This window comes from Panthera leo, chromosome B4, assembly GCF_018350215.1.
Source record: "Panthera leo isolate Ple1 chromosome B4, P.leo_Ple1_pat1.1, whole genome shotgun sequence".
NCBI lineage: Eukaryota > Metazoa > Chordata > Mammalia > Carnivora > Felidae > Panthera > Panthera leo.
Window position 1 is genome coordinate 17,924,466 of NC_056685.1, and position 18,199 is coordinate 17,942,664.

General features: G+C 36.9%; 1 protein-coding gene across 1 annotated transcript in view; it reads left to right on the forward strand.

Annotated features, from left to right (window-relative positions):
* MALRD1 (MAM and LDL receptor class A domain containing 1) overlaps positions 1–18,199 on the forward strand; it is a 774,784-nt gene that overhangs the window by 545,808 nt on the left and 210,777 nt on the right. Inside the window, exon 31 of the mRNA XM_042948257.1 lies at positions 3,029–3,190. Coding sequence (XP_042804191.1) covers positions 3,029–3,190 — 162 coding nt within the window. The remainder of the gene's footprint in view (positions 1–3,028; positions 3,191–18,199) is intronic.

Below are 18,199 nucleotides of genomic sequence, written 5' to 3' on the forward strand. Positions count from 1 at the left end.
AGGAAAATGTGTTATCTGAAATAGCAAGAAGTGAAAAGCAAGGAGCCTTAAAGTTGGTGAATGCAACAACTTTTCTTATCAAAATATTAGAACTATATGGACTCCTTCCTTCTTTATCCTTGCCATCTTCATATAACTGACTTTTTAATCAAGTCACCTATCCATATAATCTCTTCAGTCCCAAGGATAACATGTTTATAGTGATATCCTCAGAAAGGATAAACAGATTCTCTTTCTTTTGATTTGTTCTTAAGAACAAGGCAAACTTTTCCTAGGTCCCTTTTTCACAATATGGCTCATTGTCTAGAATTGTATCCCAAGACTATGGCTAAACTAATCAGTACAAGGAAAGAAGAGAACATTGCACCTCACAATTGCTTAAATAAATTATAAGTCATCTCTAGATATCTGAGTGAATGAAGATGAATAGTCAAATGCAATGGCAGTCTGTCCTCTACAAGAGAGGGAAGAAATGACTGATAAATGAGCATCCCACTGTGAGAGAAACATTCGTAAAAGAGAGAAAAGTAGTCCTAAACATAAAAGTTGAAAAAAAAATCTGTTTTTATTTAAGAGACAATTTTATAAAAAAATTTGTCTGGCATAGAGGCAATTTTGAGATTGAGTTTCAAGAACACTTTGCATCATAGGAAAGGTTGTTGTACGTAAGGCGAGGGGTTTAAGAGAGTATATTCAAACAATGTGAAAAACAGGATATTTTGAGCAATGGAAAAAACACAAGAGCTTTCTTAGAGATAACTAATGTGGTTCGGGTTTGTAAAGTTGATATGATGAAGGCTATACTGAAAAAAAAAAGTAGACTCTTAAAATAAACCAGGGGCTTGAACCAATGGAACTGTAATAGGGGTTATGAACTTCAAGGAAAAGAGTGAGTAAGTTCTCGAAGGGAGAGCCTGCAAGTGTTGGTGATAGATTGGACATGGAAATGAGGAAAGCAGAATCAAAGATAGCTCCAAAGTTAACATCTTTAAAAAGAGAGAGAAGATTCATGCTCTGAAATTAAGCAATAATCTCAGAAGAACTAATTTCGAGAGGTGAGTGATGAGTTCACTTTAGGCTTTTTGGTTTTGAGATGATAGTTGCAGATTCCAAGTGGAATATTCAGCCCACATTTGAAGATAAACATCTCCATTTCATCCTGGCTGCAGATTTGGAGGCTATCTGCATGAAAGTGTGAAGGACCATGGGCCAGGGTGAGTGAAGCTATCTATACAGAGTGAGAAATTTAGGCATGTAAAATTAAATCAAGAGGGGCACCTGGCTATGTCTGCAAGTTATAAGAAAGGAACTGGTAGAAAATATGAGACTGAAGGGCCTGGAAAAGTTTTCTAACTGAAATCACTGAAGCTGTAGAATGCTAATAGCAGTGTTTGGTAAGGTGTTGAGATCATAAACTGAGATTAGCTCTAGAAAAGAGAAAGGAAAATGGCATAATTTGAGTTAGAGAGAATGAAATATAAGAGAAATTTTATCTTGATTGTATAGATCTCTTCAGAGTCATACATAAAGTCATATATTAGACAAGGTGGGACAGAAGGTTCAAGAGTGGTTACAGAGATTCAAAAAGGATATAGAATAATTATTGTAGGTCGTATGTGTTAGGGAGTCAGTTACATAGAAATGCAATAGTGCAGAAGCTGTATGTGACATCATTCTAAAGAACACATATGGCTGTTTTTTGTATTTATATTGGAATATTCGGCATGTTTGTGGTTGTGTTAGCTAAACAGCTGGAGAACTGGATTTCTTTTAGCCATATTGTATACCATAATATAAACCTATTTTTTCACAATACTGGAATGATAAACATAAAAAGGGGATATAGAGAGCCCATAAATAAGAATATAGAATTAAATACATTATATGTCATGTAGAATGAATGAAAGAAATGTACATAATTAAAAATGATTCTAGAATTTAGGGATAAAATGCAATCATGCCTGAGAAGTAAAAATATGGATATTTAGTGAAATATTTTCAGGGATCCAGAAAATTTTCTGAAGAAATATTAAAGCTTTGTTTGCTATATGTTTGGCATCCATTTGATGCCAAGTTCTTCTTCTGATAAAGTTTCTATATGCTAGTATTAATTTTATGTTAAGAAGAAGTTATGAAGAGAAACCATCCAGAGAAGAAATATTAAAAGTAACTCAAACTTCATCTTTCTAAAAAGGAAGGAAAAAATCAATGACAATCTCAATAGATTCATACTGATTAAATAACCCAATCATTCCGTCTGTACAACAGTTTTACAGTGAATGCTCAAAAATAATAACTGTTGTGCAAAGAAAAGAAGAAAAAAAATAAAGAAAAATGAAAGTATATATCACCATGTTATGATGGTACTTTTCATAGATGACTAGGTAGTAGACATTCAGTTATTAAATAGTAATTTTTCTCATTGTAAATAACTTAATTTTTAATGAGTTATCAATCAACACTTAGAAGAGAACTTTTTTCAGTATTTCGTGACTAGCTCTGAAATGTATGTGGATGATTGGTATGGTATGCCGAGAGCATCTGTGTCCTCTGCAGTTTACTACTTCTCCAAAGGCACCTTTTCTTTAGTTAATGACTTTGCCCCTCTAATGGTCTGTGCTGTTCAAACACCAGAGTAAACAGAGGGACTGAATTAAACATCTAGACAACTGGAGCTGTTGATCTATTTGACCTGACTTATCTGCATTATCATAATATTATGTTCATTGCTCATGTGTAGACACAGTTTTATCAATCATCTATAATATTATTAGTCAACCCATATAACTCCTTCATGGATAAATGACAGTATTCGTGCACTACTTCTAGACTTTATGATGAAAAAAGAAAAAAAAAACCTACAGTGGACAACTGATATTACCAATGAGTGCAAATGTCCTGGTTCTTTACATTTATTAATAAATAATTAAAATATGCAAGTATTAATTTTAAATAATCACAAGTGTAGTGTAATAAAGTATATAATATATATTTTCAGAACATTCTGTTGATATTTTCATTTCCTTAGGCCAGTACACGAGCACAATAGGAAGTTGTAATTTTGAAACAACTTCGGGAAACTGGACCACAGCCTGCAGTCTTATTCAGGACTCTCAAGATGACTTAGACTGGGCCACTGGCAGTAGAATTCCTGCAGAGGCATTGAGTCCAGACTTTGATCACACACCAGGTAAGTCTACCAGAGACACACAGGCCAAATAATCCACTCACGGAAATCTGTATTAACAATTTGGATGAGTATCAGAGAGTATTCCTTATGTCTGTGTGTGGGTAGAACTCATGAAAAGAAAGTTAGTCCTTGTTTTTAAACTCTGGATTATTGAATAGACTCAGAACTGACATTGCCACACCAAGGAAATCCACGACTCATATTTTAAGAGCCTCAAAGATTTTATTTACTATCCCATAAAGGTGGAGTCAAAAAGTGTCCAGTTGGGGCAGGAACAAGTAGGGGCATTCAGATTAATGCATATAATAGGCAAAGATGTACAATTAGCAGTAATAAGAGTTCTCCTGCTGATGATGCAGCCACCCATTCTATTTCAGTCCCTCTGAAATGTAGGGGCAGAGACATAAAGTGATGATGGTAAGAATGAACATCAGCATACTTTTCACAAGTTTTGCCTCCTTCCTTGTGATTTGAGGTTAATGTAATCCTTCATGGTCTTATGGGTAATAGAGTCAGAGTGGAAGTCAACTTTTATTCTTATTTACTTTTACCCTGAAGTCTTGTGTACTCTGCGATTTTCCCCCCTTAGGAATCTAACTTTTCTTAGGGGATAAACCTTTTCTAAATTCTCTTAAGGATAAAATCTAGCTCTTCTAGTGATAAAAAATGACCTTAGGTATTTGCAACAGTTACTTTTCTGTGTCAACTTGGATGGTGTTTTTGGATGAGGTGAACATTTAAATTTTTTTTAACGTTTATTTATTTTTGAGACAGAGAGAGACAGAGCATGAACGGAGGAGGGTCAGAGAGAGAGGGAGACACAGAATCTGATACAGGCTCTAGGCTCTGAGCTGTCAGCACAGAGCCCGATGCGGGGCTCGAACTCACGAACCGCGAGATCATGACCTGAGCCGAAGTCGGACGCTTAACCGACTGAGCAACCCAGGCACCCCGGATGAGGTGAACATTTAAACCCGTGAACTTTGAGTAGATCACCCTTCATAATGTGGGTGGGCCTCATCTAAGCAGTTGAAGGCCTAAATAGACCATAAAAGACTGGCCTCCCTGAGCAGATGTAATTCCCCACAAGCCTGCCTTAAGACTTCATCTGACACATTGGCCTTCCTGAGTCTCCAACCTGCCAGCCCACACTGCAGATTTGGGGCTTGCCAGCCTCTATAATTATGTGAGCCAATTCCTTATAGTAAATGTCTTTCTAGATTCATACATATTTTATCGGTTCTGCTTCTCCAGAGAACTCTACTTAATACAATATCGATCAAAACAATTGAAGCATAGGTCCAATGAAAAAAGAACAAGGTTTTATGGGATTAATTAAAGTGACTTTTCAAAGAAAAAGTATGGGCAATTGTCTCAGCCGTTTTATGGTAGTAAACAGAGAAGAATACTTTTATTTCTATATTTGGGCAGCTTGAAAATAATATGACCTTCAATTACAGTGTAGCTGTCCTTTTTTGTTTTAAATTTGGTCCCTAATTCATATCCAAATTGAATATTCTTATTCCTTTTGACCTGCCAAGTTGTATTTACTCTTCCTCACCAAGTTTTTTCTTTCTTTCTTTCTTTCTTTTTTCCTTAAAAAGCATGAAGTTAGTATACACTAGATTGTAAGTTAACAAACAGGATAGAAAATTAAGACACTGAGGTCAGTAATTAGGAGACTTTAATATATAACAAAGGTCAATTATGTGGGGTAAAAGATATAGTCTTTAGTGTGGTTTTGGCATATCTGGTTATACAGCTGAAATAAAATGAAATTAAACCCCAGGTTTTCTTTTGTGTCTTTTATATACAGAAATTCATTCAGATGGACTAAAGGCTTAAATGCAACAAATAAAAACAATAAAACTCTTGTAAGAAAATAGAGGGTAAAACTATATGCACTGTAAAGGCAGGATCTCACTTCTAAAAGCCCAGAAGCTACAAAAGAAAAGATGTACATATTTGATGGTATAAAATTATAGCTGTGGCCTAAAAATTCCATAAACAAAATCAACAGGCAAACGATAGTTTAGACAAAAAAAAATGGTGCCAATTACAAGTAGGATACATATGGATAACTTACAGACTTAACTACAGGTGTCAGTTTCAACAGCCAGAAAAGATTTGCATAACTGATTCACAGATGATCAAATTCAAATAATCAACAACAATATTAAATGATGCCCAAGTCCACATGTCATCAGAAAAATCCAAATCAAAATAAGCAGCTGGGAAAGGTTTTCAAAAGCCATCAGTAGATGGTTGAGCAATGCAGAGTCTGTAGCTGGAGAAGGATACTCATACATAGTTATGGGGAAATGTCCTTTTGGAAAGCATTCTGGCCATAGAGAAATAAAAAAACCAACACATAAGCACATGTGTATAATGATATTGACTTCAGCATTGTTTGTCATTCAAAATAATGGAGGGGGCACATGGGTGCCTCAGTGGGTTAAGTGTCCAACTCTTGGTTTCAGCTCAGGTCATGATCTTGCAGTTTCGTGATTTCCAGCCCTACATTGGGCTCTGTGCTGGCAGTGTGGAACCTGCTTGGGATTCTCTCTCTCTCTCTCTCTCTCTCTCTCTCTCTCTCTCTCTCTCTCCCTCTCTCTCCCTCTCTCTCCCTCTCTCTCCACGCCCCCCACTCTCCATCCCTCCCCCACTCATGCTGTCTCTCTCTTAAAATAAATAAATAAAAACTTTAAAAATTTTTAAAATAATGGGAAATAAAATGAATGTCTCTCATTCATACAATCATTTATTTGTTCTCTTATTCATTTATTCGCCTATTGCATGCAAGGCACTGTTCTAGGTATTGGGGATACATTAGTGAATATAAAACACACCTTCCACAGTAGAGTTCCCATTCTAGGAGAAAGGAAGAGATCATTGAACATATATCATAAGTAAATAAATTATGTCCCCCATTAGAAGCTGAGTGGAAAAAGGAATAGACTAAGTAGGATTGAGTGGGCATACGGATAGTTGTGTGTGTTGCAGTAGATAGGCTGGTTAGATAGGTGGCAGTGAGAAGATGCCATTCAAAAAAGACTTGAAGGAGGTGACAAATGAGCTATTTGGATTCCTAAGGGAGGAGGATTACAGTCAGAGAGACAGCCAATGCCAAGTGCCCTGAGATCAGAATATGGTCTGCGGGTGTGCCCCATGGCCACGAGTGATGTTTTAGGTAATTTAATTAATTTTTGAGATGCTGCCCTATACACTACATAGTGTTTGGCAGTATTCCTGGCCTGTACCCACTAGATACTACTAGTGTTCTTCTCTCTGGTATTGACAGCTCAAAATGTCTTTAGAAATTGGCAGCTATCTCCTGGGGACAACATTGCCCCCTGTTGGGAACTAGAGGAACAGCCTGGAGGCTCCTGTAACTTGTTAAATCCAAGCATACAACATCATGCAGCCACTAAAAAGAGTGAGTTTAGCACTATACAGTTGATTCGTAGGGATTTACAAAACGTATTAAAGGCAAAAAGCAATATGCAAAATGATTATAGTATGATACAATTTTTTTCTAAAACAATGACTCATGCCCCTTTATTTGTGCACGTGTATAATTCTACATAGATATCTCTATGAATAACTAAGCATGAAGAGAAAGATTTTTTAAAAAGGATATATATATATTATTAACTTGGATTACTTGGATGAGTGATAGGGTTGGAGTAGAGGAGAGGGAGAATAAGTCTAAAAAAAAAAAAAAAGAAAGAAAAGAAGTAAAAACAGGAATTGCACCTCAAAAGAAAATCTAACATACATGATGGTAGCACCTACATGTGTCTGTGGAAAATTGTCATAGCCTCTGGGTCTGGAGTTCTCTCTTGTCCGGCAAGAGAGCAGGACACAGGATTAAAAGTGCAAGAGAGGCTAACGTCTGGGAGAAGATGAGAGCCCTGAAGAAGCATCTTTGCGCTGCTTTTTATTAAGATCAGAAGGCTTACAAGCATGATGGGTGTGATGGGCATGCACAGAGAGACAATGAAACTGTAAACGTTAACTCATGGCCATGAATATTAACTCATGGGCATGGAGAAAAGGGGTTTTGGAGATATGCGGTGTTAGGGGTTTGGGTCAATACAAAACAAGATTCTAGTGCTGGGTGGAAGGTTGTTTAAAGCAAACATGAGGCCCCACTTCTGATTACCTAAACTGGCCTAGGGAACAAGGAAGAGCCTGCTACCTGAGGGTCAACAAGGCATCTTTCTTTTGCTAATTAGCTCCCCTCTGGGAAACTTTGCCCTGCTATGGTCTTTGGCCTTTTTACCTGTTTACCTAATTTGGTCCTTCCTTCCTGTGAAAACAGCTTTCTGCTATTGTCCTATACTGTTGTCCTACACTGGAGGCCTTTGCCCCATTTACCTAACCTTATTTACCTAATCTTGTTTACCCAAACTTGGGTGTGTTCATCCTATGCCTTTCTAATTCTTTATGCCTTGTTAACCCATCAGTGCCGGCTCAGGGAATTCCTAAGCTTGTTCCCCACAGAAAATGAGCTGGATATTTTTAATTTTACCACTTAAAAACAATGAATGATCATCTTTTCTACTCTTTTAATATTTAGTTTTTCTTTATTATTTCTTTTCATCAATTTTACATTACTAGGTAATACATCTTTTTCTAAAATTTTAAACATATAAATAAGTAGAAAAAAAAGAAAAAAGTTGCCTAGTAATTCCAATAGAGCAATATAATCGTTTATAAGCTTTATGTTTGTGTATCTTGCCATTCTTTCTTAATATACATATTTTCAAATAAAAATAGGTTTCTACTAGATTCCGTGATTTGATAAATGTCTCATGAACAAGTTTATACATTATGAAATATTTTTAACATGATATTCTACTTTTGGGATATCGTGTAATTTATAAAGTGATCTAATGGTAAACTCTTAAATTATTTCCCAACACTTTCACTATAGTAAACATCACAACAGTGAATATACATTTAGCTGAATATTTGTTTTTTTTACTTTTATGATAGTTCTTGAGGATAAATCCTTGTTTCTCTCCCATGAGAACTTATGAGAAAGAAGCCAATTTTCATTTTTGCAACCAAGATCTAGACAGTGACATTTCCATACAATGTCTGTGAGGTCTCTAGATAACAGTATCTCCTTATCTTAAGACAGCATTTGAAAATTCCAGAGCATGGCTGCTAGTATAACACTTGCTAATGACCCAAAAGTATCCTAGGCTCAGTTTAGGAAAAGTTAATAATATAATCGGTGGACATGGGAAAAGTTCTGTGCATTGTTCAAAAGAAAAGAAAACAGACATAAGTGATCAGTTAATACCTTTTAATGGAATAATTAAAGACTATTGATGGCTATATTTTCTTTTTTGAACTTTTGTAGCTTATGTGAGTTCATTAGAGGCCACAGGAAAAGTTTTGAATCTGGTCATTATGCAATATTGTACACAAGTAATGTCCGCAGATAAAGAAAAGTAATCATTCTGACAGAATACTTTATTATCCCCCCCTGTTAATCAGTACTTGAGACAGGATATTTTTACAGAGCAGTCTCTTCAAAGCAGCCTGATTATATCATCTTTGATACACTAATACGGCTCACTGAACTTGTTTAGGCATCTCTGAAACAATGGGCTGCTAAATAAATTGTAGGGACATTAATTAATTTTGACCCTCTGGGAAAAACAAAATTCTTTATGAGAAGGCCAAACAGATTCAAAGGGCCTACAGTCTATTTCTAAACATCTCAACGTTGCTGTTAATTAAAACTGTATTTATGGATCTTTTCACTTATTGTTACCAAGATGAAGAATTAGATCCATAAGGAAGACATTTTCAATGCCCATCACGGGCCTATTTATGAGTCTTTTTGGAGCCATTGCGGAAGCTGTGGAGAGAAACTACAGACATTAATCCACTCTCGTGCGCCCATGAATAGTGTTTAGGCTTAGTATATACGGGACTTAATGGCAAGAGTGACATTTGGGTGACATGAACTAATGAAGGTATAAAACAAAAGCTTCTGTCTCTTTTTTTCCCCCCCTTTCTTCACTACTTTATTTTCTTTTTAATGGTATAATTGACCATATCCACAATTAAACTCTAAAATCTGGTAGGATAGGAGTCACATATTTTGCTCTTTTTATATTCCCTCCAGCATTTAAGACTGAAAACCACTTGATAAATACTTATGCAGGTCTTACGTTCCCTGTCTGTCTCTTTCTGTATTTATTAACAGCAATGTATTTCGGACTAATGAATGCAACAAGCATTTCCTGAGTGCCCGCTAAATACACAGCGCGTTGCTAACTGAGGGTATGAATTAACTAGATGTTTGTAAAGTAACTGGGATGAAATATGCTGGCTGATTATAGCCCACATGCAGTTACTATTGTGCAATTCAGTATTCACCACACAAGGTCAAAAAATACTCCAAAACAATCTTAGTGATACTAATGCCTTGATGTGTACAATAGCAGTTTAAGGTACTGAGTGTTCAACAAATATAACTTACTTGATACTTGGTTGACAGAGCCTTGGGGGCTAGACGGAGGATAATTGTACTTCCTTTTCAGTAGATGGTACAGGCATTATTATTATTCCTACAGATGACGAACAAGAAAAGCTAAATGACTTGTGTAAGCCTGTATCGCAAATGACAAACCCAGAACTAAATCCCTGGTGTATGGAGCCTAGTCCAAGGCCACTCCAGGACATCTGGTAGCGTGCTTTGTCCTTAATGGGTATTAACGATTGTGTTGTTTACTGTAGTGAAAGTGTTAGGAAATAATTTATGAGTTTACCATTACGTAATGTTATAAATTATGATATATCAAGCTCTTGCTTGAATCTCCTTAATCTCTATATTTAGGGCCACTTAATCTCTATTTTGGTCTAGGTGATATTACCATCTCACTCTGGTCTCCGACAGAGTAGAGGGAGACCCTCATATTCATTTCCTTGTGATGGTTAGGGCTTGGTCAAGGATACAGTTAGATATATAAAACTCAGCCTTTGTGGGGTGCCTGGGTTGCTCAGTCAGTTGAGCCTCTGGTTCTTGATTTTGGCTCAGGTCATGATCTCACTGTTTGTGGGATCGGCCCCACGTTCAACTCTGTGCTGACAGCACAGAGCCTGCTTGGGATCCTCTCTCTTGCTTTCTCTCTCTCTCTTTCTCTCTCTGCCTCTCCCCTGCTTGTGTGCTTGTGCACTGTCTGTCTGTCTCCCTCTCTCTCTGTCACTCACAAAAAATAAAAAAATTTGTTAAAGCCAATCTTAATTCAATAGTTTACTAGACTCACTGATCTTACTCGCATACACTCATGTACACACACACACACATGGTTATCAGTTATTAAAGAGACTATAAAATAACTGTACTGTATCACATTTTTTAAATAATCACATTTAAAATCTAATTATTGGACCAGAAATTTTTGAGATATTCCAGGAAGAGGCAGGCAAGATGGGATCAGGATGAATTGAGTAAAAAACAGAAATTCCAGCCCAGGGAAGCATGGTTCACTACACGTCTTTCCAGGGAAGCTACACAGATATTCTAAGATCAAAGTAAAAAATACTGTTCTGGACAGAATTGTGTCACCCCAAAATTCATATATTGAAGCTCCAATGCCCAATGTGACTACATTCTGAGATAGGGCAAGAAGGTCATTAAGGTTAAATGAGGTCTTAAGCATGGGTCCCTAATCCAATAGGACTAGTGTCCTTATAAAAAGAGTAAGGGGCACCAGGGATATGCACACACAGAGGAAAGACCATGTGAGGCTACGAGGAGGAGCCTCCAAGCCAGAGAGAGAAGCCTCAGGAAAATCCAACCCTCTAGCACCTCCATCTTGAATGTTAGCCTCCACCGCTGTGTGGAAATAACTTTCTGTTTTTGAAGCCACCCAGTTTGTGGCATTTTTGGGGGGGTCAGGCTGAACTGACATACAAATACCAACAAAGGTGGTGAAGAGTTCTTCAGAGGAGCTCCCTGAAAACCAGCACTCAGGTCCCGTTGTGTGCCCCTCCCATGACCACAGAAGCGCTTTAACTCATAAAGTAAAATCAGATCCCTGCCATCTAAAGATAATCGGACATGGGCCTAGGAAGAGATTATCCTGACGTAATTACAACATAAAAAAGAGGCAAAGTCATGTTTGGATTTGCACAGGATCAACACTATAGGTTTGCAGGGGGAAATAAAGAAAGAGAACCTCATCCAAGAAGAAAAAATTGGGGCATCTCTGTTTGCCTGTCTGCTTGCTTACTAACTTACCCCTTAGTCCCCCCACCAAAGAACGTGGTTCTCAAATGTGGGTTCCTATCAGAACCATATGAAGAGTTAAAAAAAAAAATACTAGTATCTGTGTCTGTCCACAGAGAGCCTGGTTAATTGGTTAGTATCATGGCCTAGGCACCAAGATTTTTAAGACCTAGTCACAAGATTTTAGTGTGTAGCTGAGGCCAGGAACTACTTCCCTACAGGAAAGCATACACCCCCAGCCCACCTCTATAGCACCTGCTTTTCCTTCTCCCAAAGGAGAAGCCTTTCAGGAAAACAGTTCTGTATTAACAGCAGTGGAAATTCTTTCAAGTTACCTACATTAAGCAACAAAAGCCTTCATTCAGCATTTTCACTGAATAACCAAAACTCATCAGGCAATTAAAGACAAGCAGTATCACAAAAGAGAGAGATGAAAATGTGAAAAGAACAGTTATCCCCGGAGGAAATGGATGACTCAATGTAGTGGACATTTGTTATATTTTCTTCTTGCTTTCAGGGTTGTGAGTTCAAGCCCCACATTGGGCATAGAGCCTACTTAAAATAAAAAATTTTTAAATAATAAAATATGCATACTATGGACCAAAAATGTAATTATAAAAAGGAAACATAGTTATTTTTAAGTATAAGATGCTAGTTATGAAAAAAGTAAGTCTAATCTTGTAGAACTATATACTGATGTGCTTAAAGGAGATCTAATTTGACATCCAGGATTACTTCAAAATTAGTGGTGTTGAGGGTATAGGTGGTAATACAGAGGAAGCAAGACAGACTGTGGGTTGAAATTACTGAAGCAAGGCCTTGAGTAGGTGGAAGTTCATTATAATATTTCTTCTACTTTGGTAGAAATTTGAGATTTTCCAGAAAAGATGTTTAAAAAAAATTGTTCCCTCAAAATATGAATGTGACTTAAACAACCAATTTGGCAATAGATTTCATATTAAAAAAATAAAAAGTCAAAATATAAAAAAATGAATAGATATGTAAGAAAATAAATAAACAAAGTGAGAGATACTGACGGTATGACATCTAGCATGAAATAAGAACTGGGTAGTAGGAAAACAACAAAGGAGTTGGAAACAGGTAGAAGGGAAGACACAGAAATGATAATAATAAAACTAATCTCTTCCCTAGATCTTCAAATTATACTGAGATAGATCAAAGACTGTAATTTGTAAATCCTTCTTTTATCTAATCCTTCAGTAATACATTGGACTTTATTATGATACCAAGTCAGAACAGATTTCTGTTTAAAATTGGATGTTTTTCGGATACTCCAAGGGGAGTTAATTACTAATGTACCGTAATAATAATAATCACATTAAAGTCTGAGAAGAGTATTAAGAGGAAATGTGATTTGTGTGATGCTTCAGCCACCACTTTAAAAATACATGTGACTAAATGGAAAACAAAATGATATTCATTGGCATGGTGAAAAAATGGCTATTTTTCCCCCGTTCATTCATTTAACAAATAATCGTTGAGTCCATTTTTTGTCAGCCACTGTTTTAGGTACTTAGAATACATGTAGGTCAAATCAGAGAATGATCTCTGCCATCACATGGCTAACATTGTAGCAGAGGGATAGAAAATCAATATCAAGCATTATAAATAAATTATATAATATATATTAATATATAATACTTAAATATATATTAATCATATTAATATCGACTAATATATTAATTATATTATAGATGTTAATTAATTATATTAATTAATTACATTGTGTTATAATTAATATAATTATATCATATTATAATGTGTTATATTAATTAAATATATTAATTATACTAATATATTTATATTACATTAATTATATTGTATTAATATATTAATACTATATTAATTGTATTGATATGTTAATATTATATTAATAGATGATATTAATATATTAATATTATATTAATAGATGTTAATTAATGTATATAATGTATATTATATATACAATAATTTGTTGGAAGTTGATAAATGCCATGGGGGGAAAATGGAAAAAGTAGAGTGGTAAAAGAAGAATCGATCAGGAGCCAGAGACCGGGGGGTGGGGGGGGGGGTGGGGGGGGTGGTGCTGGTTAGGAGTTTTGGGCTTGGGGGAAGGGCAGGTAAATTAAAGGAATGTTCATGTGGAGCCACTGGGATGAAGGGGCCTGCATTACTGCTTTCAGTTTTATAAAGGGTTGAATGGGTGTTGAATAGTTGCTCTTTTTATCCATTCATTCCAATCCAAGCAAAATAATTTTTTTAAACAAAATGAGGAGAAATTTCAAAGGGATGTAGAAAAAGGGTATTAAAATCAGTTAAATGTCTCCTAAGAGTCAGGCAGTGTAAAAGAAGATAGGCATGTTGTCTGATTTAATATTTTTAAAATATTGTGATGTGGAAGATATAAATTCTTAGAAAGATTTAAAAAGCTGATGAAGTCCATGGGCGTGACTGAGCAGGGGGACTTGAATATTAAACTCTCTGACTCAAAAGACTTTTCTTCTATTGCCTACACTGTCCGATATGATAGCCACTAGCCACACAAACTGTTGAGCCCTTGAGCTGTGGCTGGTCCAAATTGAGATGTGCTATGAGAGTAAAACACACATTGGACTTCAAAGATGGAGTACAAAAAAACAACATAAAAATATATCAATAATTTTTTGTATATTCATTATGTATTGAAATCACACTTTGGATACATTGGGTTAAAAAATATATATTACTAAAATGTCACCTATTTCTTTTACTCTTTTATTTTTTTTAATTTTTTAATGTTTATTTAGTTCTGAGAGAGACAGAGAAAGAGACAGAGTGCAAGTGGGGGAGGGGCAAGAGAGAGGGAGACAGAATCCAAAGCAGGCTCAAGGCTTTGAGCTGTCAGCACAGAGCCCCATGCGGGGCTCAAACTCATGGACACTGAGATCATGACCTGAGCTGAAGTCAGACGTTTAACCAACTGAGCCACCCAGGAGCCCCTCTTTTTACTCTCTTAAATGTGGCTACTAAAAATTCAAAGACTCCATATATGGCTCACAGTATGTTTCTATTGGACAGCCCTGTTCTGTAGTACACACACATAGGGAAGACTTTCTTGTATACAAAGTGACTAAAACACTAGCCTCGACTAAGGAAATATTGGAAAGTACACGTCTCTGGATATCTTTGAAGATGGGCAATCTCTTGTTCATGAATTCACACTCTGCCAGCTAAGACCTGCAAAGATGATCTATTCAGCTTCCAAGCTCCTTTAAGAGGAAGCTGCTTATAAAGCAAAGTGGTGTAATTATAATAATTTAGTCCAATATATTATCTTCAGAATATTTCATTATGTATATTAACAGAGTACATCCATTAAACAGTGACACAGTCTTCTTATGATATCAGCAATTTCCACGTCCAAAAATAATGGTTTTGGCATTATTGCTCAAATATGATACTACCTTGTTCCATAATTTGCAGCTTCATTATTTCATCGTTTTACAAGTATCTGGGCATTATAGTTTCTCTAAAAGGAATTTACCAAATTCATATTTATTTATAGACTTTATTTCTCAGTAAAATAATGAACCTTTAAACTTATTCCTTTCTATCTTCTCAAAAACTTTTCTCTTTGTATTAACTCCTTTTTTTCTAAGTGTTCTCAAACTGCCTCTCTATTACCATATCACACTTTTTGCTTTCAAGCATCACAATTCTCTTACCTTGAAAAAAAAAAAAACCAAAAAACGAATCTCTTAACTTCACTTTAAAGTACTATTGTTTTGTTTTTGGTTTTTTTCTCATATCTCAAATTGCCTTTCCCCACACATTGATTTATATTCTATACCAACTTACATCTTTGGTGGCCTAAAATCTGTTTTCTACAAAAACTATTTTCTCAGCAAATAATTATTGGCCACCCCCTCTTGATCACTGATCTTCACACTGTAGTGAGGTGTGTTTACCAAATATAGTCCCAGGTCTCATGGAGCTTATGTCCTAGCTTCTTTGAAGACTTCGTGATTTTATAACCATACTGACCTGATTCTTCTCATGTTGCACTTTATATTACTGATAAAGCACACCTTCTTGAAGTTTCCACCTGCAGTGGACTGTGATGTGTATTTCCTAATGTTACGTGTGTCTTTGATGCTTTCTCTTCTTCCTTCCAAAACCTAAATGTGGGTCTAACCCCGTATTCTGACTTTTACTTTTTATACCCCTTCCTATACTTTTTGCTGGCTCAGGGTTTTTATTCTTTCCATGCTCAAAATTTGCAAATTTCTGCCTGCCTCTAGTCTCCACTTCCATGTTCGGCTCTCACATTTTCAGTTGTCAGCTGGATAATTTCTGACGTCTCCAAGTCCCATATCCAAACTCAAACTTACCTTCCTTTAAGAAAGAATCGCCTCCTCCTGCTCCTAGTATTTCTGTGATTGACATTGTTATTGTTTAACACAATTCTTCCTCATTTTCACGTTCATTCAGCTCTTTATTCTCAATGTACATGTTTTTACTTCTCTGCATTTTCACTTCCATCATCTTAAGTCACTCTTGGGCTATTGCAAATGTCAAAGAAACTCATCTCCAATGCAAATACTCTCCTAAACCAGGCCACTCTTCACACAGATGCAGAATTAATACTCTTGAATGGTGACTCCTGATCCTGCAAATGATCAGAAGCCCTTCATTGACTTTTAGGGCATCATTAAGGGCTTTCCAAGTTCTTCCCCAAGTTGAATTTCTGATTTGTATTCTCCCACAAACTCTGTGTTCTTGTTCCTCACATATGTTCTGGGTGTTATAAATGTCAATTTTCGGTCATATCATTGTTTTAGCATGACTTGTAATTTGTGGTTGATAGTGGACGCAATGTGCCAGGTAAAAGGAACTAAGGTAAACAGGCCTACTTTGTGAATTTTTCTGTTGAAGGAAGTAAGGTCATGTTTACTATATTCTGTTTACACTATTACTGCAGGAGTCAGAAAGTATAACGTCCTCTGACATCCTGGTTCCTCTGGCATCTCCCTTGTGTTTTGGTTTCCCTAGCAACTTTTATTTCTTTTTATTTTCTTTTCTTTATTTTAGAGAGAGAGTGTGTGTGTGTGCATGCACAAGCAGTGGGGGGAGGCAGAGGGAGAGAGAATCTTCTTTTTTTAATTTTTTTATGTTTTTTTTTTGGGGGGGGGAGGGGCAGAGAGATAGGGAGACAGAGAATCTGAAGCAGGTTCCAGGCTCTGAGCTGTCAGCACAGAGCCCAACCCAGGGATCTAACTCATGAACTGCAAGATCATGACCTGAGCCTAAGTTGGATGCTTAACCGACTGAGCCACCCAGTGACCCCAAGAGAGAGAGAGTCTTAAGCAGGCTCCATGCTCAGTGTGGAGCCCAACACAGGATCTTATAATCCTGGGATTTTGACCTAAGCCAAAATCAAGAGTCAGATAGATACTCAACCAACTGAGCCACCCAGGTGCCCCTCCCTAGCAACTTCTTCTTAAATAAGGCTAGAGAGGGGTGCCAGCGTGGCTCAGGAAGTTAAGCAGCCGGTGGACTCTTGATTTCAGCTCAGGTCATGACCTCAGAGTTTGTGGGTTCGAGCCCCGCATTGGGCTCTGTGCTGACAGTGCAGAGCCTGCTTGGAATTCTCTCTCTCCCGTCTCTCTTTCTGCTCCTACACCACTTGCTCTCTTTCTCAAAATAAATAAATAAACTTAATTAAAATAAAAAATAAGGCCTGAGAGATGGAGTTATTTCCATTGCAGCCCCCTGCTAATATATAGGATCCTATTGACGCGGTGGTAAAGACTAGAGGCCGTGAGTGGAAAGGTCATCAGAATGGAAGCCTTTCAGGATTCTATGTTCTTTCAGTCTTCCAGTGAGCTTGTGCTCTCTCATTGGGACCTTCACACGTGTTTCCCAGTTCTCCCTCCCTCTTAGGTAAGATAGGAAGTCTAGACCTTTTTTTTATTTAAAAAAATATTTTTTTAATGTTTATTTATTCTTGAGGGAGAGAGAAAATGGAGGAAGGGCAGAGAGAGGGAGACACAGAATCTGAAGCAGGCTCCAGGCTCTGAGCTGTCAGCCTGATGCGGGGCTTGATCTCATGAGCCATGAGATCATGACCTGAAGTCAGACACTTAACCAACTGAGCCACCCAGGTGCTCTGCAGACCACTTTAAGAAAAATAGGCACATGTCAAAATGGCTACTTTTCCCCTCCCCACGGGAAGGAAACAGAGGGGATTTTTACAGTCTTCACTGTGGGAATCTGGTAGGGCTTCTGGAGATAACACTTTGGAGATGCCCTTTAGACTCATCCCCAGGGAGTTCTTATCTCTCAAGCTTTTCCACAATAAGCCTCCAGCAATTTCTTAATTACAGGTTAAGTTTCCCTCACCCAGGGCTGGCTGGCTCCATTAGTGGTTCCTGCTCCTGTGGTTTTGCTGCACTAAATTCTGATTCTCTGTATCTGCCTTTCTGTCTCCAGTGGTTTCCCTGTGATGTCTACTCTAATTCTCTGCTAGATCTAAGAAGAGTTTTTAATTTTTATTTTGTCTGGCTTTTTTGTTGTTGTGAAGATGAGACTGTGCTGCCTAAGCTTCTTACATGCTACAGTGGAAACCACTGTAGTGGAAACCAGAAGTATCCTCTTACTCATTTTTTTTTAAGAATGAACTTTTGCCACTCTAAACTGTTTTCTTTGCCTATTACAGTCTCCATTATATTCTTTAACATGTTAATAAAATGACATGTTTTCTATAAAGTCTA